Below are 16,794 nucleotides of genomic sequence, written 5' to 3' on the forward strand. Positions count from 1 at the left end.
ATATATTATATATAATAATTATATAATGTAATTTATAATATACAATTTAATAATTTAAAACTTATATATAATAATTTTATATTTTAATGGTTTAATATAATTTAACCAGGTATTTAAACTTAATGTAATTTATATTCATAATATATATATATATATATATATATACAAATGTTTATTTAATACATAAAATATGTACAAATTTGACATATCAAAAATGTCGTTATTTTTATATTTAAAACCATACTATTATATTTGTCCCTCTGCTTTAGGTAGAAATTGATTCCTTTAGCTATTTAGGTAAAAAAAAATATCAAACTGGTACAAACTATAGGCCCTATCGATGATGCATTATCTCTAATGTATATACATGACTTATTAGCTATTTAGGTTCCTAATAACATTATTATATTTTTTACATCTGGGACTGGGGTCTCTTAGCTACTTTTTTTTAACCTACTCTCAAGGGAATTTTTTTTTTTTGGCTGAGGCCAATTGGGGTTAAGTGACTTGACCAGGGTGACACAGCCAGAAAGTATTGTGTCTGAGGGCAGATTTGAACTCAGGTCCTCCTAAATTCAGGGATGATGGTCTACTAAACACTACACCAATGAGCTGCCCCAAAGGAAAACTTTTTTAAGCTAAGATTTTGTGTAATATATATTAATATCATTTTATTTTGGCATCTTGTTGAGGATTTACTATTTCCCTCTTTTAACTAGAAATATTCATCTAGCTGTTTTCACTGAGATATTTTCACATAGTTCTGCTGAATGATTTGAATTATAGATCTATTATTGTACTGAATTATAGATCTGGTATTGAACTTCTCTTCATAGTTTCTACTTAGATTATAACTTAGTTATAATTATATTGTGATACTTTTACCGAGTATCTTCAATTACATCCATACAATAATAAAAGGACCTCTAGTGAAGAAATATTACAATGTCGTGGTCTAACTGTGTACACTATTCATTCACAAATTAAGAAAATAACAAGCCACTTTCAAAAGAAAACTATTTTTGTTTTATGATCATAACGGGACTAAAATACCCTCTTCACAGAGTACATACAGCACATAATTTTGAAAAATTGTTCAGTTAGATCTATACCCTTCAGTGAAAGACAAGAGTAGCTTGTTTTCAAAGAGGCATTTAAATTTAAAAATAAAGACACTGATAACTCTACATTATATCCCATCTCAAACCAGCTAAAGAGGTTTATGAATTGTCATGAATCTAAATGTCATAATATACATTTTTCTTCTTTACAAATATTTCATTCAAAAAAGATTATTAAATCATGAAACGTGTTTTGTACTCAAAGTTGTTCAACAGATTGTTTTCCTCTTGTTTCATGGAACAAAAATAATTCCTAACGATAAGTTGTTAAAGAGATACATATAAGCTAGAGCAGCAATTTAGCTTTGAGACCACTGTCATCATCATTTTCATCAACATCCAACTTATTGGGCATGTAATTGTGGACTTCCTACTGTGACAGGCTCCACATAGACTTATAATCCTAAGTAATAATGATAAGGATGATTATACCTTACATTTGCAGAGTGCTTAATTTCTCAAAGACTCTTCACATCTTTTATCACCATTGATCATGATGACACTTTTACCCACTGGAGAACGCAGAAAGCTGAAGTATAAGCTAATTGGTATGTGACATACACTACATCTACTTAGTAATATAATGGGGGTAATTTCCTCAACTTATGATCCTTCTAGTACTATTTTAGGATGTGTTACATACTGACCATCATTAAAATCTTAAAGCCAGCCCTCTTTCTTAGTGGAGCTGTCACCACCACTGAAATCTCTTCCAAAAGTTGCTATAAATTTCCAGTTTAAAGTTAGGACAACCATACATCACAAAATTGTAAATAGTAATTCAGAATGGAAATTCATTCTACATCAAATTATAAATATAGGAAGTTAGCAGGTGATCTTAACTTTCAAAATGTTCTAAATACTTGAAAAGAGGGAAAAAAAAAAAGGTTCTTGTTTTAAATTATTGGTTAAAACAACCATAATAATAGCTTTATTGTCCCTATATCAGTTTATCATTTTTTCTACCGTACAAATTTCCCCAGTGAAACAAAAAAGCCTAACTAAGCTTTTGAGGAAGAAATAGCAGATTTCCCATAATGTTAGTAAAGAAAAATCAACAAACTGGCCTTTTCCCATTAATCATTGAATCTTTTAAGTTTGAATTTGTTAGGTAAAGATGGAAACAATCTGTCACTCTAAAGTAGGATATCTCAAACAGCAATAGCTTCTGTTTCTTTCTAAAAAAGCTTTTCCTATTGAACAACTCATTCACTGCAGTTTTCCAAAGTAGTTTTTCTTTCCATAGCTCAGACTTGTATATCTTATGTCAATTTGTGGCAGCAGAAGGTCGAGACAGTTGCAATTTCTCTACATTGGATTCATGTTCTCATTTCCAAGCAATATCTACCACTTATTAATAGAATGTTTTTGCATATATTGTAGCATAATATAGGAAAGGCACTGTAACTATGGAAATGAGCTCTCTCAGATCCCAGGAAATAAGTTGGCAACAAGCCACATTTGCAAAAACAAGAAAGGAAATTGGATCTACCTGTGCTAAAATATATATAATGGAAATAAAACCAGCTGCCTACATGAGAACTTAAGGAGAAATGTAGCAATTGGGATTAACAAAAACAAAACTACCCTTTTATTTGTTTTATTGATTGATTGAAAGCTACAGTGATTGTGCTACTCTCCAGAAATCCTAACTTTTCTACGTTCACACATGACACAAAATGGCATAGCTTAGGAGAATCAGTGCCAGATATAATCCCCAATTTTTCTGGCACAATTTGTAGTCTGATAAATGTGCCCTTGTTTGGTACCAAGTTAGTTTTTATCATCTCCAGAGTCACTATTTAGTTTTGCAATTGCTCCTGTCAGGTAGAGATAACACCCAGAAGTAGTCCATGAGCTTGAAAGAAAGTAATAAGGAAAAAAGTCAGAAAAATTGTCAATTCAGGATGTTATGGCTAAACTTGGAAGGTTGCTGCTTCTCATTGCATGTTTGTATAATATGGATATTATCCTTTTCAATAATGTAAGAATTATCTTCAATTTCATAGCCATTGTCCACTGCATGGTTGATATCTTCAGTAGTAGTCCTCTCCATTCTTTCTCTACCACGTGCCAAGAAAGTCAGACTACAGAAAGAGAAGAGTAAATGATGAATAAGAAATTGGTGTAACAAGAAAGTCATCTAAAATACAAACTACCTAAAATCCCTAGTTGAAAATTCCCTTTAAATTCAGAACACTTAAAGGATAGTTGGGTTTTTTTGTTTGTATGTTTTTTTTAAATCACTTGTTAGAAAGCAACCAACCCACTTAGTTTTCCTAAATGGATTTTTCCTTTTTTTTCCCCTTTCTTTTTTTTGGTCTTTGTTACAAAAAGCTGGATTTCTGGGTAGAGGAAAAGAGAAGAATTTATTTGGAAATTAAGAAAATGTGGTCAAGAGTCTAGCCCCACAGAGAAAAATCTTTTGGCTATGGCAACCCATGAAACAAAGAATTGTATAATGTTTTCTGTCCTGTGTGGTCCTTCCCACTTTCAGTGATCATGAGTAGAAAAAGAGGTGAAAGGGTCTAAGGATCAATTTTTAGAATATGAACTTTAATTTTCATACTCTAAATGTGAAAGTGTTGATCAAGAATCAGAAATAGACATATTGTCAGATAATTGAATAATATCAATCTTCATATTCTATGTAAAGAAAAAAAAAGGAAAAAGGTGTAGCTAAATGTACTACTCACAAATACCCCTTTGTAGAAAAAACAAAAAAAGGAGGTATCACAGTTAAAAAAGAAAAAAAAGAAAAAAAAATCATTTCACAGGTTATTTAGTCATTTCATTTTCTTGTTCTGATAAAAAGGAACAGACTCAGAAATGAACGTGATGTGATCATAAGAAGAATGATCAGTTTTTTCAAAAATAATCAAATCTATAGAACATTTATTGAGTTTTGATTGTGAGCATCATGAGCTGCAGTACATAAGATCCTAGGGATAGAAAGACTAAATGAAATAATACTTGCTCCCCAAAAAGCTTGTATTCCACTGGGAGAATGGTGTGCCAATAAGAAAGTGGTAAGTTCATTTTGGGAAAGAGGAGCTGATTCAAGATGAATCCAAAAATATGCCCTTAACTCTCCACAAATGAATAAAAACAAACTTTTAAACACAGAAGCTGAACAAGAATAGAAGCATTGACAGCTATGGGAACTGTGCCCTATCTCCAAGTCGCCACCCAAAAAAGTTAATTTCAAAACAGAAGCAAAAAAATTAATCAGAAGATACTTAAATTAGGGTTATAAGGCCCTGAAACTCTTAGGAAAATTATTTGTATCCATAAGAATTCAGTTCCAAGACAGTAAAGTCCTCCAGTCACCATTTATTTTTGCAATTGATCTTCTTAGGTAGAGATAACACCTGTGAGTAAAAGCACTCACATGTGCCAACCCAACATGAAAGCTACTCCAAAAAAGTACCAAATACAAATCCACCCAAACAGATCCCTACTCTTCCATTCAGCCAAATATCTTGAGTTTCAGGCACACAACCTAACTCTTGCCTGCTCATTTTGGCTCCATAGAAACCTGGCTCTAGGCCATTCCAATTTGACCAACTATAGAGACCAGAGCATTTAATTCAATTTCTCACCCCATCACCAAGTAGGCAAAAAGATTCAATTATACTCCTAGCAAACAGCAACTGCTTGGTTAATCCTATGACAGTTCTGACAGTGTTCCAGAGAAATGAAGAAACTAGTGAAAATTACTAAAATTGGGATGGGCATGAGAAAAGACATGCAAGGATGAGTTAGGATATTTACTCTGTAGGTGAGGAGAGGTGGGGTGCACAGAAAGGAGTCAGAACAAGAAGGAAGACTGAAATTCAATTTTCACTTAAGATAGAAATGTCAGAAATAATTAAGAAGGAATATGGGCTGTTCCATTTCTTCCAGAGGCAACTCTATACTGAGTAATATAAGTATTCAGAACAATGCCGAGGCTTACCTTAGAACATGTGCATTCTTTCCGTTATAGAAATATCCTAGGTAGGAAGAAAATGGGGAAAAGTAGGTGTCAAAATCCAAAAGATGATAAATTGAATGTGTCAGCAAAGCTTATAAAATAAGAGTTCAAGATTAAACCCTCATGATATATATTCATACAATTGCATTAGGAGTCATTTGCATTTTGGACCTGTCATTAATGCCTTGAACAATATCTCTAAATCCCAGCACATTCATCTATAAAATGAAAACATTAGATTAGCATGAGGAATTGTTAGTCTGGATTCTATGAGCTTACTTAGTTTATGTTGGTTTAAAATTTGTGTTCTGGGTTTTATTTCTATAACTTCATTTCAATGTAATTAACTTCTTTTCTAATCCTTTGTATTTTATTTTCAGAAAACATGTATTCTAAGATGGAATCCATAAGATTAAGATGCCCTATATTGTTGTTGTTGTTTTAATTTTTCTTACTTTCTTGATTTTTTGGTGTGTTTTCTTTTACAACAGTTCTAACATGGAAGTGTCTTTCATTACTTCACATGTATGCTGTGGTGGTTGTTTATCACTTCAATCTGAATGTGACCTCATTTGGGTTTTTTGTTTTGTTTTGTTTTGTTTTTTTGGCAAAGATACTAGAGCGATTTGCCAATTCCTTCTCCCGATTTCCCACATATGATGGCTATCATATTGCTTACTTTCTCCTTTGGTAAGGGAAGAGCTATAGAAAGGGAACTCAATTTGGAACTCAAAACTTTTTTTAAAAAAATGAATGTTAAGAAATCTTTGAAAATGTGATTGGGAAATATTTTTAAAAAAATTTTTTTTTTATTTTTAAGGAAATCCCTGAATTAGATAATTTTAAAGATTTTTTAAAAATATTAATATTCTGTAAGCTTTTTGACAAGGAAGATGCCTTATTCTCAGGGTTCTGTTGAACCAATTAGAATAATTTGGAGTCCCATTGTTAAACTTTCGATGTCATCATTCACACTTCAGAAATAAGCAAACATTCTAAATAAAGATGTTTATTGTTTTGTTGACTGTCTAAATTTAAAGTATTAATGATGCAGAATAAACTTAAAGTATGTCCTGAACTGAGTGGATGCCCATCAGTTGGAAAATGGCTGAATAAGTTATGATGTATTAAAGTTATGGAATGTAACTGTTCTGTAAGAAAATTTCAGAAAGACCTGGAGAGACTTACATGAACTGATGCTAAGTGAAGGAAGTAGAACCAAAAGAGCATTGTACACAGCAGAAACAATATTATATGATGATCAGTTCTGATGGACATGGCTCTTCAGGCCAGTTCCAATAGTCATGTGATGGAGAGAGCCATTTGCACTCAGAGAGAGGACTGTGGGGACTGAGTGTGGATCACAACATAGTATTTTCACTTTTTTGTTGTTGTTATTTGCTTGCAATTTGTTTTTTCTCATTTTTCCCCTTTTAATATGATTTTTCTTGTACAGCATGATATTTGTGCAAATGTTTATAGAAAAATTGCACGTGTTTAACATATATTGGATTACTTGCCATCTAGGGGAAAGGGCAGGGAGGAAAAAAAATGGAACACAAGGTTTTGCAAGGGTGAATGTTGAAAACTATCTATGTATATGTTTTGAAAATAAAAAGCTTTTTAAAAAATGAAGTTAAAAAAAAGTGTGTCCTGGCTATATTTCCTGCCTTTGCTCTCCCACTCCAGAGCACCCTTATATTTCTTGTTTCTTTCCACAAAAACTCCCAAAGAATACATCCACTTATCTGAACAACAGCTACATTATACATAATATTTCATAGTATCATGGAATCATAGCTTTAAGACGGACATGAACTTAGGTGAGTTACTCAAATCTTGTTTTATAGATGATAAAACATGATAAAACAGAAAAGTCAGCTTATTTTCTCAGAGTTACAGGTATTTAGAACCTAAATTGAGATTCCAGTCCAGATTTCCCAATTCCCAATCCAGTACTCTTTCCAATATGCCACATTTTGATCATCAAAAGATCATTAACTCTTTCTAAAGGAGAATGATACACTTTTTAAAAAATTTTCCTAAGTATAAAAGTCAAAGAGGAAGGGTATGCCATCCACTTACACAGTTAAAGTTCCTGCAATCTACAAAAGCTTCAAGACCAATTGGTCTCTTAATCTAGAATTCCCTAGCTGCTTAGAGAACCCTAGATTAAACTCTTAAAATCCCATTTTATAATCCAAATTATGTAGTACCATGGAAAAACTAACAGTTTATCATAATTTCATTCAAAATTCTTTCAGATTAGGTGTGCATATCAACTTTCTCATTGACCAATGCAATTCAAGAGCTATTCAACAAATTGTTGTTGTTTGAGTTTTTTATTTTGTTTTGTTTTTAATCAGCATCTGTATACGATCTTTCCCTATCATTGGGAGCAATATTTATTTTTTTTATGTTTGTTTTTAGTTTCAAATTTCATTTCTCCTCCATCCCTTTCCTCACTCATTGAGAAGGCAAGAAATATATTATTCACTCTACTTCCCCATTAGTAATTTTGTGAGGGGAGAAGAAAAATAAAGATAAAAAGTTTCATTCTTTATCTAAGAGTCTATCAGTTCTTTATCTGAAGTGTAGATAACATTTTTCATTATGAATCTTTTGGAATTGTCACAGATCATTCTATTGATCAATATAACTAAGTCTTTCACAGTTGATAACCATTATAATAGTGCTGTTGTGTATTTTGTTCTCCTGGTTTTGCTACACTTCAATTTGCCATAGTTCATGGGAGTTTTCACTTCAGCCATTCCCTTCATCATTTCTTATGGCACAATAGTATGTCAGCACAGTCATATACCATTAACTTGTTCAGTCATCCCCTAATTGATAGGCATCCTCTCAGTTTCCAATTCTTTGACACTACAAAAAAGGTGAGATATATATTTGTACATAGCAATCCTTTTCCTATTTTTTTTTAGTATCATTAGAGTATGAACCTAGTAGCATTATACCTTTCAGCATAAGTCCATATTGTTTTCTAAAATGGTTGAACTAGTTCATATCTCCACCAGGAATTCATTAATGTATCTATTTGCTTATATCCCACACTCTCCCCACCCAGCATTTTTCATTTTCCTTTTCTTAACCAATCTGTTAGTTGAGGTGGTACCTCAGAGTTGTTTTAGTTTTCACTTATCTATTTATTAATGATTGAGAGTATCTTTTATTTGATTATTGATAAGTTTTGGCTTCGTATCCTTATTAATTGGAGAATGGCTACGAAATTAATGAATTTCAATTCCCTATATTTTCAGAAATGAGACCTTTGTCAAAGAAACTCATTGTAATTTTTTCCAGTTTTTGTTTTTTTGTAATTTTGGCTACATTTGTTTTGTTTGTACACAAACATTTATTTAATGTAATCAAAAGTATAGTATTCACTGTACCTCTTACAAATCTTTCATCTATTATTGGTAATGAACTCTTCCCTTATCAATATATCAATATATCAAGCAACTTTTTTTCTGCACTTCTATAATTTGATTATTCTATCACCCTTTATGTCAAAATCATTTACTAATTTTCACCTTATTTTAATATATGGTATAAAATGTTGGATTATGCCTAGTTTTTACAAGGTTACTTTCATATTTTCTCAGCAGTTTTTCTCAGTTTCTCAGACAAAAGTCCTTTAATCTTTGAGCTCATCAAATATCTCTTAATGTGTTCATTTGTTTCCATATGTTGTATACATAATCTAGTCTGTTGATCAACCACTGTTTCCTTTCTTGCACCAAATTGTTTTGCTATTACCACTTTTGTAACATAGTACCTCATACTAATAGATGCCATTTATTTTTTTTCATCAATATCCTCAATATTCTTGACCTTTTATTCCTCTAAATGAATTGTTATTTTTTTAGCTATATAAAATAATTCTTTGTCAATTTGATTGCTATGGCACTGAATAAGTAAATTAATTTAGATGATTTCATAATTATCATATTGGATTGATGTACAAATGAGCAATTAATATTTCTTCAATTATTTAGCTCTGTCTTTGTGTGGGAAAGTATTATGTAATTGTGTTCATATAATTCCTATGTATGTCTTTACAGGCAAACTCCTAAGCATTTTCTCTTGTCTGCAATTATTTTAAAGGGAATTTTTCTTTCCATCTCCTACTTCTGGGTTTTATTAATAAAATCTAGAAATGCTAATGATTTCTGTGGCTTTATTTTATGTAATAAGTTAAGTTAATTATTTCAACCAATTTTTCATTGACTCTCTAGGGTTCTCTAAGTATACCTTTATATCATCTACAAAAGTGACAGTTTTGTTTCCTCATAGCCTATATTTATTCCTTCATTTTATGATTGCTTTGGATAGCATATATAATACAATACTAAATAATGGATAACTTGCTTTATCCTTATTCTTATCAGTAAGGCTTCCAGCTTATCCCCTTTACAAATGATTCTTGCTCTTAGTTTTAGATAATACTTATTTTAGCAAAAGCTCCTTTTATTCCTATGCATTTAGTGTCTTTTAATAGGAATAAGTATTGTATTTCATCAATTTTCTTCTGCATTTTTTAATATAATTTTGAGATTTTTGTTGGATTTATTATTTTCCTTATACTGAACCTATTATGCATTCTTGCTATAAATCCAACTTGGTCATAGTGCACAATGACTATACCCTTCTCCCCACTGCCAATGCCACTGGAGCCACAACACACAGCTTGTGCACTTCTGTAGCATCATGTTCTCAGCCAGTCTCCACTCCAGTATCCACAGGCTTTTTTTCCCTGTCTTTCTAAGTTGTGACTTTTCTTGGCTTTTCCTGCTCAGAATTTTGTTTGGCCTTTTTTTGTGGTCATTTTGTAAAAGAAGTTTTGGAAGACGTTTAACAGTTATAATCTTTCATTTTACCATCTTGACTCTACCCTCCAAAAAGAAGTTAATGATAAAATTAGAAAACAAAATTATAGCATATTGAGGTACACTATTATCATTACTTTTCAAATAATTGATTTGATTTATGTAATTTCCCAACTATTGATTGTGACCACTCTCCAAATTTGATACTTCAAATAGTAATTCTATCAGAAATTTTATACTAAATTTACAAAGAATCATCTCATAAGGTAGAAGACATTGTATGCCTCAATATAATCATTGGTATAAAAATCAAAGTCTCTTATTTTTCCAATAAGTTGTCCTTCTAGGTATTAAAGATTTCTATATAATTGTCAAAAACTTGGAAATAACTTACGTTTCAAAACAAAGACAAGTAGAATCACAATGAGAAGCACTCCTACAAAGACACCAACTCCAATATATATACCCTTATTAGTGGTCACCACTTGATCATGTACGATGGCCTATGAGACACAAAGATATAAAAAATAAAGTATTGGTGAAATACCTAGAAAGCATTGCCTAGGATAATTATTGTTTATTGGAATTGCTTAGTCTCATGTTCCCAAATCTGTAAAATAAGTGGAAATAGGGAAAGCAAAAATTTTCTCTAAAGTTATTCCAAGTCCAAAATTCTAGTTCATAAATTTGAAATTTACAAACTTGTAAAGTTTGTAAAGTCTGAAAAGTTATTTCTAAGATGACATTTGTTAAATCCCAATAAATAGTTATCAAATGGATAGTTATCTAAGGATAAGAATAACACCATGGAATTAGGGGTAAATAGCAACATTAACTTCATTTGTCAAGAGGAGAACTCAACACCAAGAGTTAGTTATATAAATAAGTGAAATCGGCAGACGAGGACAGATGGGAATTAGAAACAAAATTAATGACCTTTTTTAAAAGCATGAAAGTATTGCTCTTTTTAAGATTTGGACTAATCCAATAACCAAACCAAATATCACTTCAAAAAGTCACACCAAATTTACCAATGGTTACTCCATTTCCTCTCATGTGATGCCATAGATATGTAAGACATAGTGGTTATTTTTTAAGATCTTGCATAATTATTGATCACAAAGGTAATTAAAACATGACGCCTTTCCTTAAAGAGCTTATGATCTAGAATAGTTGTTACTCAATTGTGTCCATTTCTTCATGATCCTATTAACTTATTAACCATAGCATGCCAGACCCTTCACTATCTCCACTATCTCTTAAAGTCTGTCCAAGTTCATGTTCATTATTTCCATAATACCATCCATCTCATCCACTGACATACACTTTTCCTTTTGCCTTCAATCTTTCCCAATGAATCCTGTCTCCTTATTTTATGACCAAAATAGTTAAGCTTCAGTAAATAAACTGAAATAATTTAAGTTTTGACTGCTTTAATCTTCTTGCTGTTCAAGGAACTCACAAAAATCTTCCTCAGTACAATTCAAAAGTGTTGATTCTGTGATACTCAAGTTTTTCTTATACTTCCATTCTCATAGACATATATTGCTACTTCCAAAACCATAGTTTTGACTACATGAACCTTTGTCAGAAAAGTGATGTCTCTGTTTTTTAGTATGCTTTACATATTTTGCCATAGCTTTCCTTCCAAGGAGCAAATGTCTTTTAATTTTATGACTGCAGTCATCCTCTGCAATGATCTTTGAGTCCAAGAATATAAAATCTAACATTGCTTCCATTTCTTCTCCCTCTAACTTCCAGGAAGTGAGGGAACCAGTTGCCAAGGTCTTATATACACAAACAAATACTTAATAGATGGGGAAAGGAAGAGAATAATAAGCCTTTATATTGTGGCTACTATGTGTCAGGCACTATGCTAAATGTTTTATAGTATATAAAAGATATACAAGAAAAATATTTTGAGAGTTCAAAGGAGGAAGGGGTTACTTCTGCCTGAGAATCAGATATGATAGAAAACAAGAAAGGCCACATGGAAGATAATATTTTGACAAGGCCTAAAAGAATGGCAAAGATTTCAACTAATGGAGATAAGATAGGGGCTAAGTAAAAGGGAGAAACATCTCAGAAATAATATGACATGAACAAGGATACATATGCAGAAAAAGTGCTAAAAATATTCAAAAAAGTTTACAAGGCCAGTCCGTCTAGAATACAAGTTACAAAAAGGAAATAGTAGGTGATAATACTGGAAAACAATTGCTAATGGTCTTGGGTATCAAGCTAAACAATAAATTTTAGGGAAAGAAATGACCATACAGTATTAAAGATAGATAGATACATTTCATATTTTCTCTGGAGCATTCATGGCACTTTTCTTGAGAGCAATTCACAATAACCTTGCAAATCATTATTTTCTCAATGCCCAGGGTTACTATTTAGGTGTGTATGTTAATTGTGTTTTTCCTTTTTTTTTTTTTTTTTTTTAAATTTAATAGCCTTTTATTTACAGGATATATGCATGGGTAACTTTACAGCATTAACAATTGCCAAACCTCTTGTTCCAATTTTTCACCTCTTACCCCCCCCCCACCCCTCCCCTAGATGACAGGATGACCAGTAGATGTTAAATAATTGTGTTTTTCCTAAGATAATTGGTGCATTTCCAAGAGGTAAGGGCTTAGCAGGTGGGATTGCTACACAAAGTGGAAAATCTATTTGTATATATGACCACAAAGTACTGGGTTTCAAGGACTCTGATAATCTGGAATTTCATCTGGAAATAGCAAAAAAGGACTGAGTCCTTAAAGACTCAGACATTAGGACTCCTTACCAAAAGACAGAGCTGGACCTCAAGGAATCTAAATCATCATTTTACATTAAGGATTATAAAGTTGTTCTACCTATATTCCCATGACATTTTGGGATTCCTTGCTTTTCTTTTCTAATATTTCCAAAAGAAGTGGAGTGTAGAAATTGCGATGAGAATGATAAAATGAAAAGGGGAGGTCTTTTGGCAGAGAGGCGAAGGACAAGTGGGACAAAGATATTTTCAAAAATGGCCAACATGGGAATTTCTCATGTGACGACCATACCTGAACTTTTGTGGGGATGGAGAAAGTTTTTGGATAATGATCTTAATGCTGAAAAGAATCATTAAAAATTAAAAAGAAAATACAAGAAATATCCAAAAAAAATACACAAACAAGCAGAACATTATTGGAACTACCATGATAAATTTGAAATTTTCCCCAAAAAGTTGTACATAGTACACAGACCTTATGGTCTGTTGTATAGTGAATGTTGTATCTGTTGCTATTTATCAAGTTGGATATTTATCAAATTTATAATAATTTTTAAAATGTTTTTTAAAAGAGAAATGTTCTTCAACAGGTTTTTGTAGTCAACTCTGTGAATGCACAGAGTGGTAGAGTCTAGAATCAGAGGCTCTGAGTTCAAATCCTAACTGTCAAATGTGTGACCTGTGTGACTTTGGCTTTAGTTTCTTCATCTATAAAAGAATAAATTTGAATTAGATGACTTTTATGATGCCCTCCAGCTCTAAATTTCTGATATCATGAACCAAAAAATGATTAATCTTTTAATAACTTAATCTGTTCTTGACGATTCAAGGTCATCATCATGCATTACTGATTACCATGTTCTGGTACTAATAAAATCAAATGATTGTATTCTGGGGGGAAGAGAAGAGAACTCAAATTCTTGAAGAATTTAGTGATAGAAATAAAAGAAATTCATTCATTTCAAATGGTCAAAGGGCCAAAAAAAGATAAATCAAAAGGACTGCAATATGACACAAGCATTAAGATGATCAACTTCGAAGATCCCAGTAGAGTCCCCAATGAGCCTTATTTTCATTGTGAGTCATGAGAATGTTACTGAATGAGCTGCTTCTCCAGGAACCATTCCCTATATCCAATTTATTTGTAGGGAATCCTTTAGATATTGTAGAAACTGATTGATTACAGTTTGTAGGTGGAGAAACTATTTACCTACCATTTGATGTTCACCCTGGTAGCCTTCTGAAGTCCCTGTCACGGTATCATTCACTCCTGAAAGAAAGGAAACATCAACTAGATTAGCTAAGAACTCTTGGATTTCTACTTACATATTCAGAGTAACTAGAAAGAAATGAAAGTAGCATAACTCTGTTGATGAATATAGAGTAGAAGAGATGACGATAAAATTAGGACAAGTGCTAACAATCACACTCGAGTTAGACATATATTTAACCTTTAAAATAACCACAACTTTCCCATCAACCCAAAAGCCATCAATAAAACTTCAGGGGAAAATAGCCAAAAGCATATGCAAAGTACAGAATAATGAAACTCAGAATAAACATTATTCTGTGATTTTTTATTAGTGTGAATAAAATATGCCCCCCAAATTGGAATATACCTCTTAAATTAAAAACACTTTGAAAAGAAATGTGTTACATTGTTAAAATTAGATATGCTAACCTTGGACAAATTACGTAATTCCTCTAAAACTCACCTTTCCCCTCTATAAAATGGGGATAATAGTACAACTTATTTTATATAACATCTGTATTGTTATACTGGGCTTTATTAAATTCCATTCCTCTCCCCTATTCCATCCCAAATCTTTATTTTTAAATGAATAATAGTCTCATTTATGTAACAATGGCGACTCTGGACAGTTGTCATTTCATTCAATTTCTTTAAAAGTTACTTTTGCTTAATTTGTTATTCAAATAAAGAAATAAAGCCTTCATCCTATGTTCCCAGACATGAAAGAATTACCAAACCAACAATTATTTAACGAAGTCATAAAGCAATATAAATGGCATGAGTAAATCAAATAATAGAATAAGTCCAAAGAGAATGTAATCTTAATTTTATATTCATCTCCACTAATCCCAACAGAACAGGAGAGAGATATAATCTATTCAGAACTCATGACCCAGATGGTAAAAACTTAAAATTAGGTCCCTTCTTACTCATGAAATTGATTATCTTCAGGAGCAAGTAAGAGATCTGTGAAGCCTCTTGTTCAACTTGCTTAACTCAAGGTTCATTAGGCTTTTGCCAGGAGTCCTGGATTCAGGGATGCCATGTATTTTTCCTTCTGTCTCTCCACTCCCAACTGCAGCCTACCATTTGTTTCTCCAATCTGCTTGTTCCTACTTTTCTCACTTCTATCCCAAGACCATATGGCTTCCTACTTGCAGCTGCTCAAGAATGCCCTAAAACTTCCCTTTTTCATGCAGTCTGTGAGATATAATTCATTTGGTCCCCTACTCTATTCCACTCAATATTAATCGATTTAATATGATTCAATAGGGATGGTAATTGCAAAGCCCCAGAACTGTGAATTGTAGATTGTAAATTCACTTGCTTAATCATAGAAAGGCTCTCCACCTTTGTTTTATTTTGTCATGGGACCAAGCCTGGTATGGCAGAAGTGACAACTACAGAGAAAATCCTCCAATTTATTTTTGTACCTCTGCACCATTGTCTCTTATCTAACATGAACAGGTGACCATCTTTTGACCACTTAGTCAGATGCCCCATACCTCACCTAGGAAAAGCCTATCCATCTTATGTAGAGACATAAGAGCAAATTAGAGCCTGAAAAAAGAGATGAGCAAGTCACCTGACTTGTACCTGCTAACATACTATTTTGCTTATTTTAACAAGCTTTTCTCCTTCCTTTGTCTTTATGAGAACCCAAAGGTACATGGGAAATTTTCCTATTAAGGTAGCCTGCCCTTGTTACATTTAAAAGTTTACAAAGAACCTTCTTTCTAATAATATTGGGTATAGACAGTGATGATCAAAAGAAGTTATGGCAAAAAAGGTTTCACTGGACTATTTAACAAACTATTATGGGAGCCCAATGTTAATTAATTAAGGAGTTATCATAATTTTAGCAGTTTATTAAGAAAATTCAGAACATATCTCTCAAGTGATTGGAATCTAAGATGAGAGAATTAATAAGGTAATATATCAAATCACAAGTAAAGAAATATGAAGATCTTCCTTATGTTAAATATGAATCATTGCCTCTAAACAACCACTAACAGATAAAATCCCCTTCTTATGCCTCAAGCATCTGTCTTGAATGGTGTTGACCAGAACAGAGGCAAACCATAACCACTCTTCAAATGAATAGTTGGCTTTAAGAGTTTCAGTAGCCAAAAAAAGAAACCATCACTCTGTGAACAACATAGCATAAGATTTCTGATTTATGTTAGACTGGTATGTTAGACTGGTCACTGAAGAAGCACAAAGCTTTTCCAGGATCATAGGACCTGCCACATATAGCCTTCAAGATCACAGAGTTACATTTACATCACAATCAAGTATGAGAGGAAAACTTTACTGGAAAAGGAAATCTTGTAATTATAGAAAATCAAATCAAAAATCCCATTTCAATTCTTTATGACTGTCTCGTAGTCTATTTCTATGTTTTTTTGTATTATGTTTCGCGGAATTCAGTAAAATTTGAATGCTAGAATACAGTGGGGATTCTAACTCTTGTGTCTTTCCACCTTTCTGGCCAATTTCTTCCTGTGTGAAGTATTAGACCAGATTATCTCTAAAGTCTCTTAATCTATGGTTTTATATTCATTTAAAACATGGTTTAGTAAGAATTTGCCCTTGAAGGGCAGCAAGTTGGTGTAGTACATAGAGCACGAGCCCTGAAATCGGGAGGATCTGAGGTTAAATCTGGCCTCAGAGATTTAATACTTCTTGACTATGTGATGCTGGGCAAGTCACTTAACCCCAACTGCCTCAGCAAGAAAAAAAGAAAGAAAGAAAGAATTAGCTCTTGAGCCACTGATGATAATAAAGAGAACTTCAAAATACAGCATCTGTTTTAGAGACATAATGGCCCAATGGAA

General features: G+C 32.4%; 1 protein-coding gene across 3 annotated transcripts in view; it reads right to left on the reverse strand.

Moving 5' to 3' along the window:
* Positions 1-542: 542 nt before the first annotated feature.
* The window catches only part of LOC105750863 (hepatitis A virus cellular receptor 1 homolog), a 32,155-nt gene continuing 15,903 nt past the window's right edge, over positions 543-16,794 (reverse strand). For 2 of the 3 annotated variants that reach the window (XM_031953591.1, XM_031953593.1), the window contains 4 exons: positions 13,920-13,975; positions 10,339-10,447; positions 5,080-5,116; positions 544-3,208 (listed from right to left, as the gene is read on the reverse strand). In XM_031953591.1, the coding sequence (XP_031809451.1) occupies positions 3,019-3,208; positions 5,080-5,116; positions 10,339-10,447; positions 13,920-13,975 (392 nt within the window). In that variant the 3' untranslated portion in view covers positions 544-3,018. Of the gene's footprint in view, positions 3,209-5,079; positions 5,117-10,338; positions 10,448-13,919; positions 13,976-16,794 lie in introns of all 3 variants that reach the window. The other variant, XM_031953592.1, reaches the window with a different exon arrangement.

This window comes from Sarcophilus harrisii, chromosome 2 (assembly GCF_902635505.1).
Source record: "Sarcophilus harrisii chromosome 2, mSarHar1.11, whole genome shotgun sequence".
NCBI classification, from domain to species: Eukaryota; Metazoa; Chordata; class Mammalia; order Dasyuromorphia; family Dasyuridae; genus Sarcophilus; species Sarcophilus harrisii.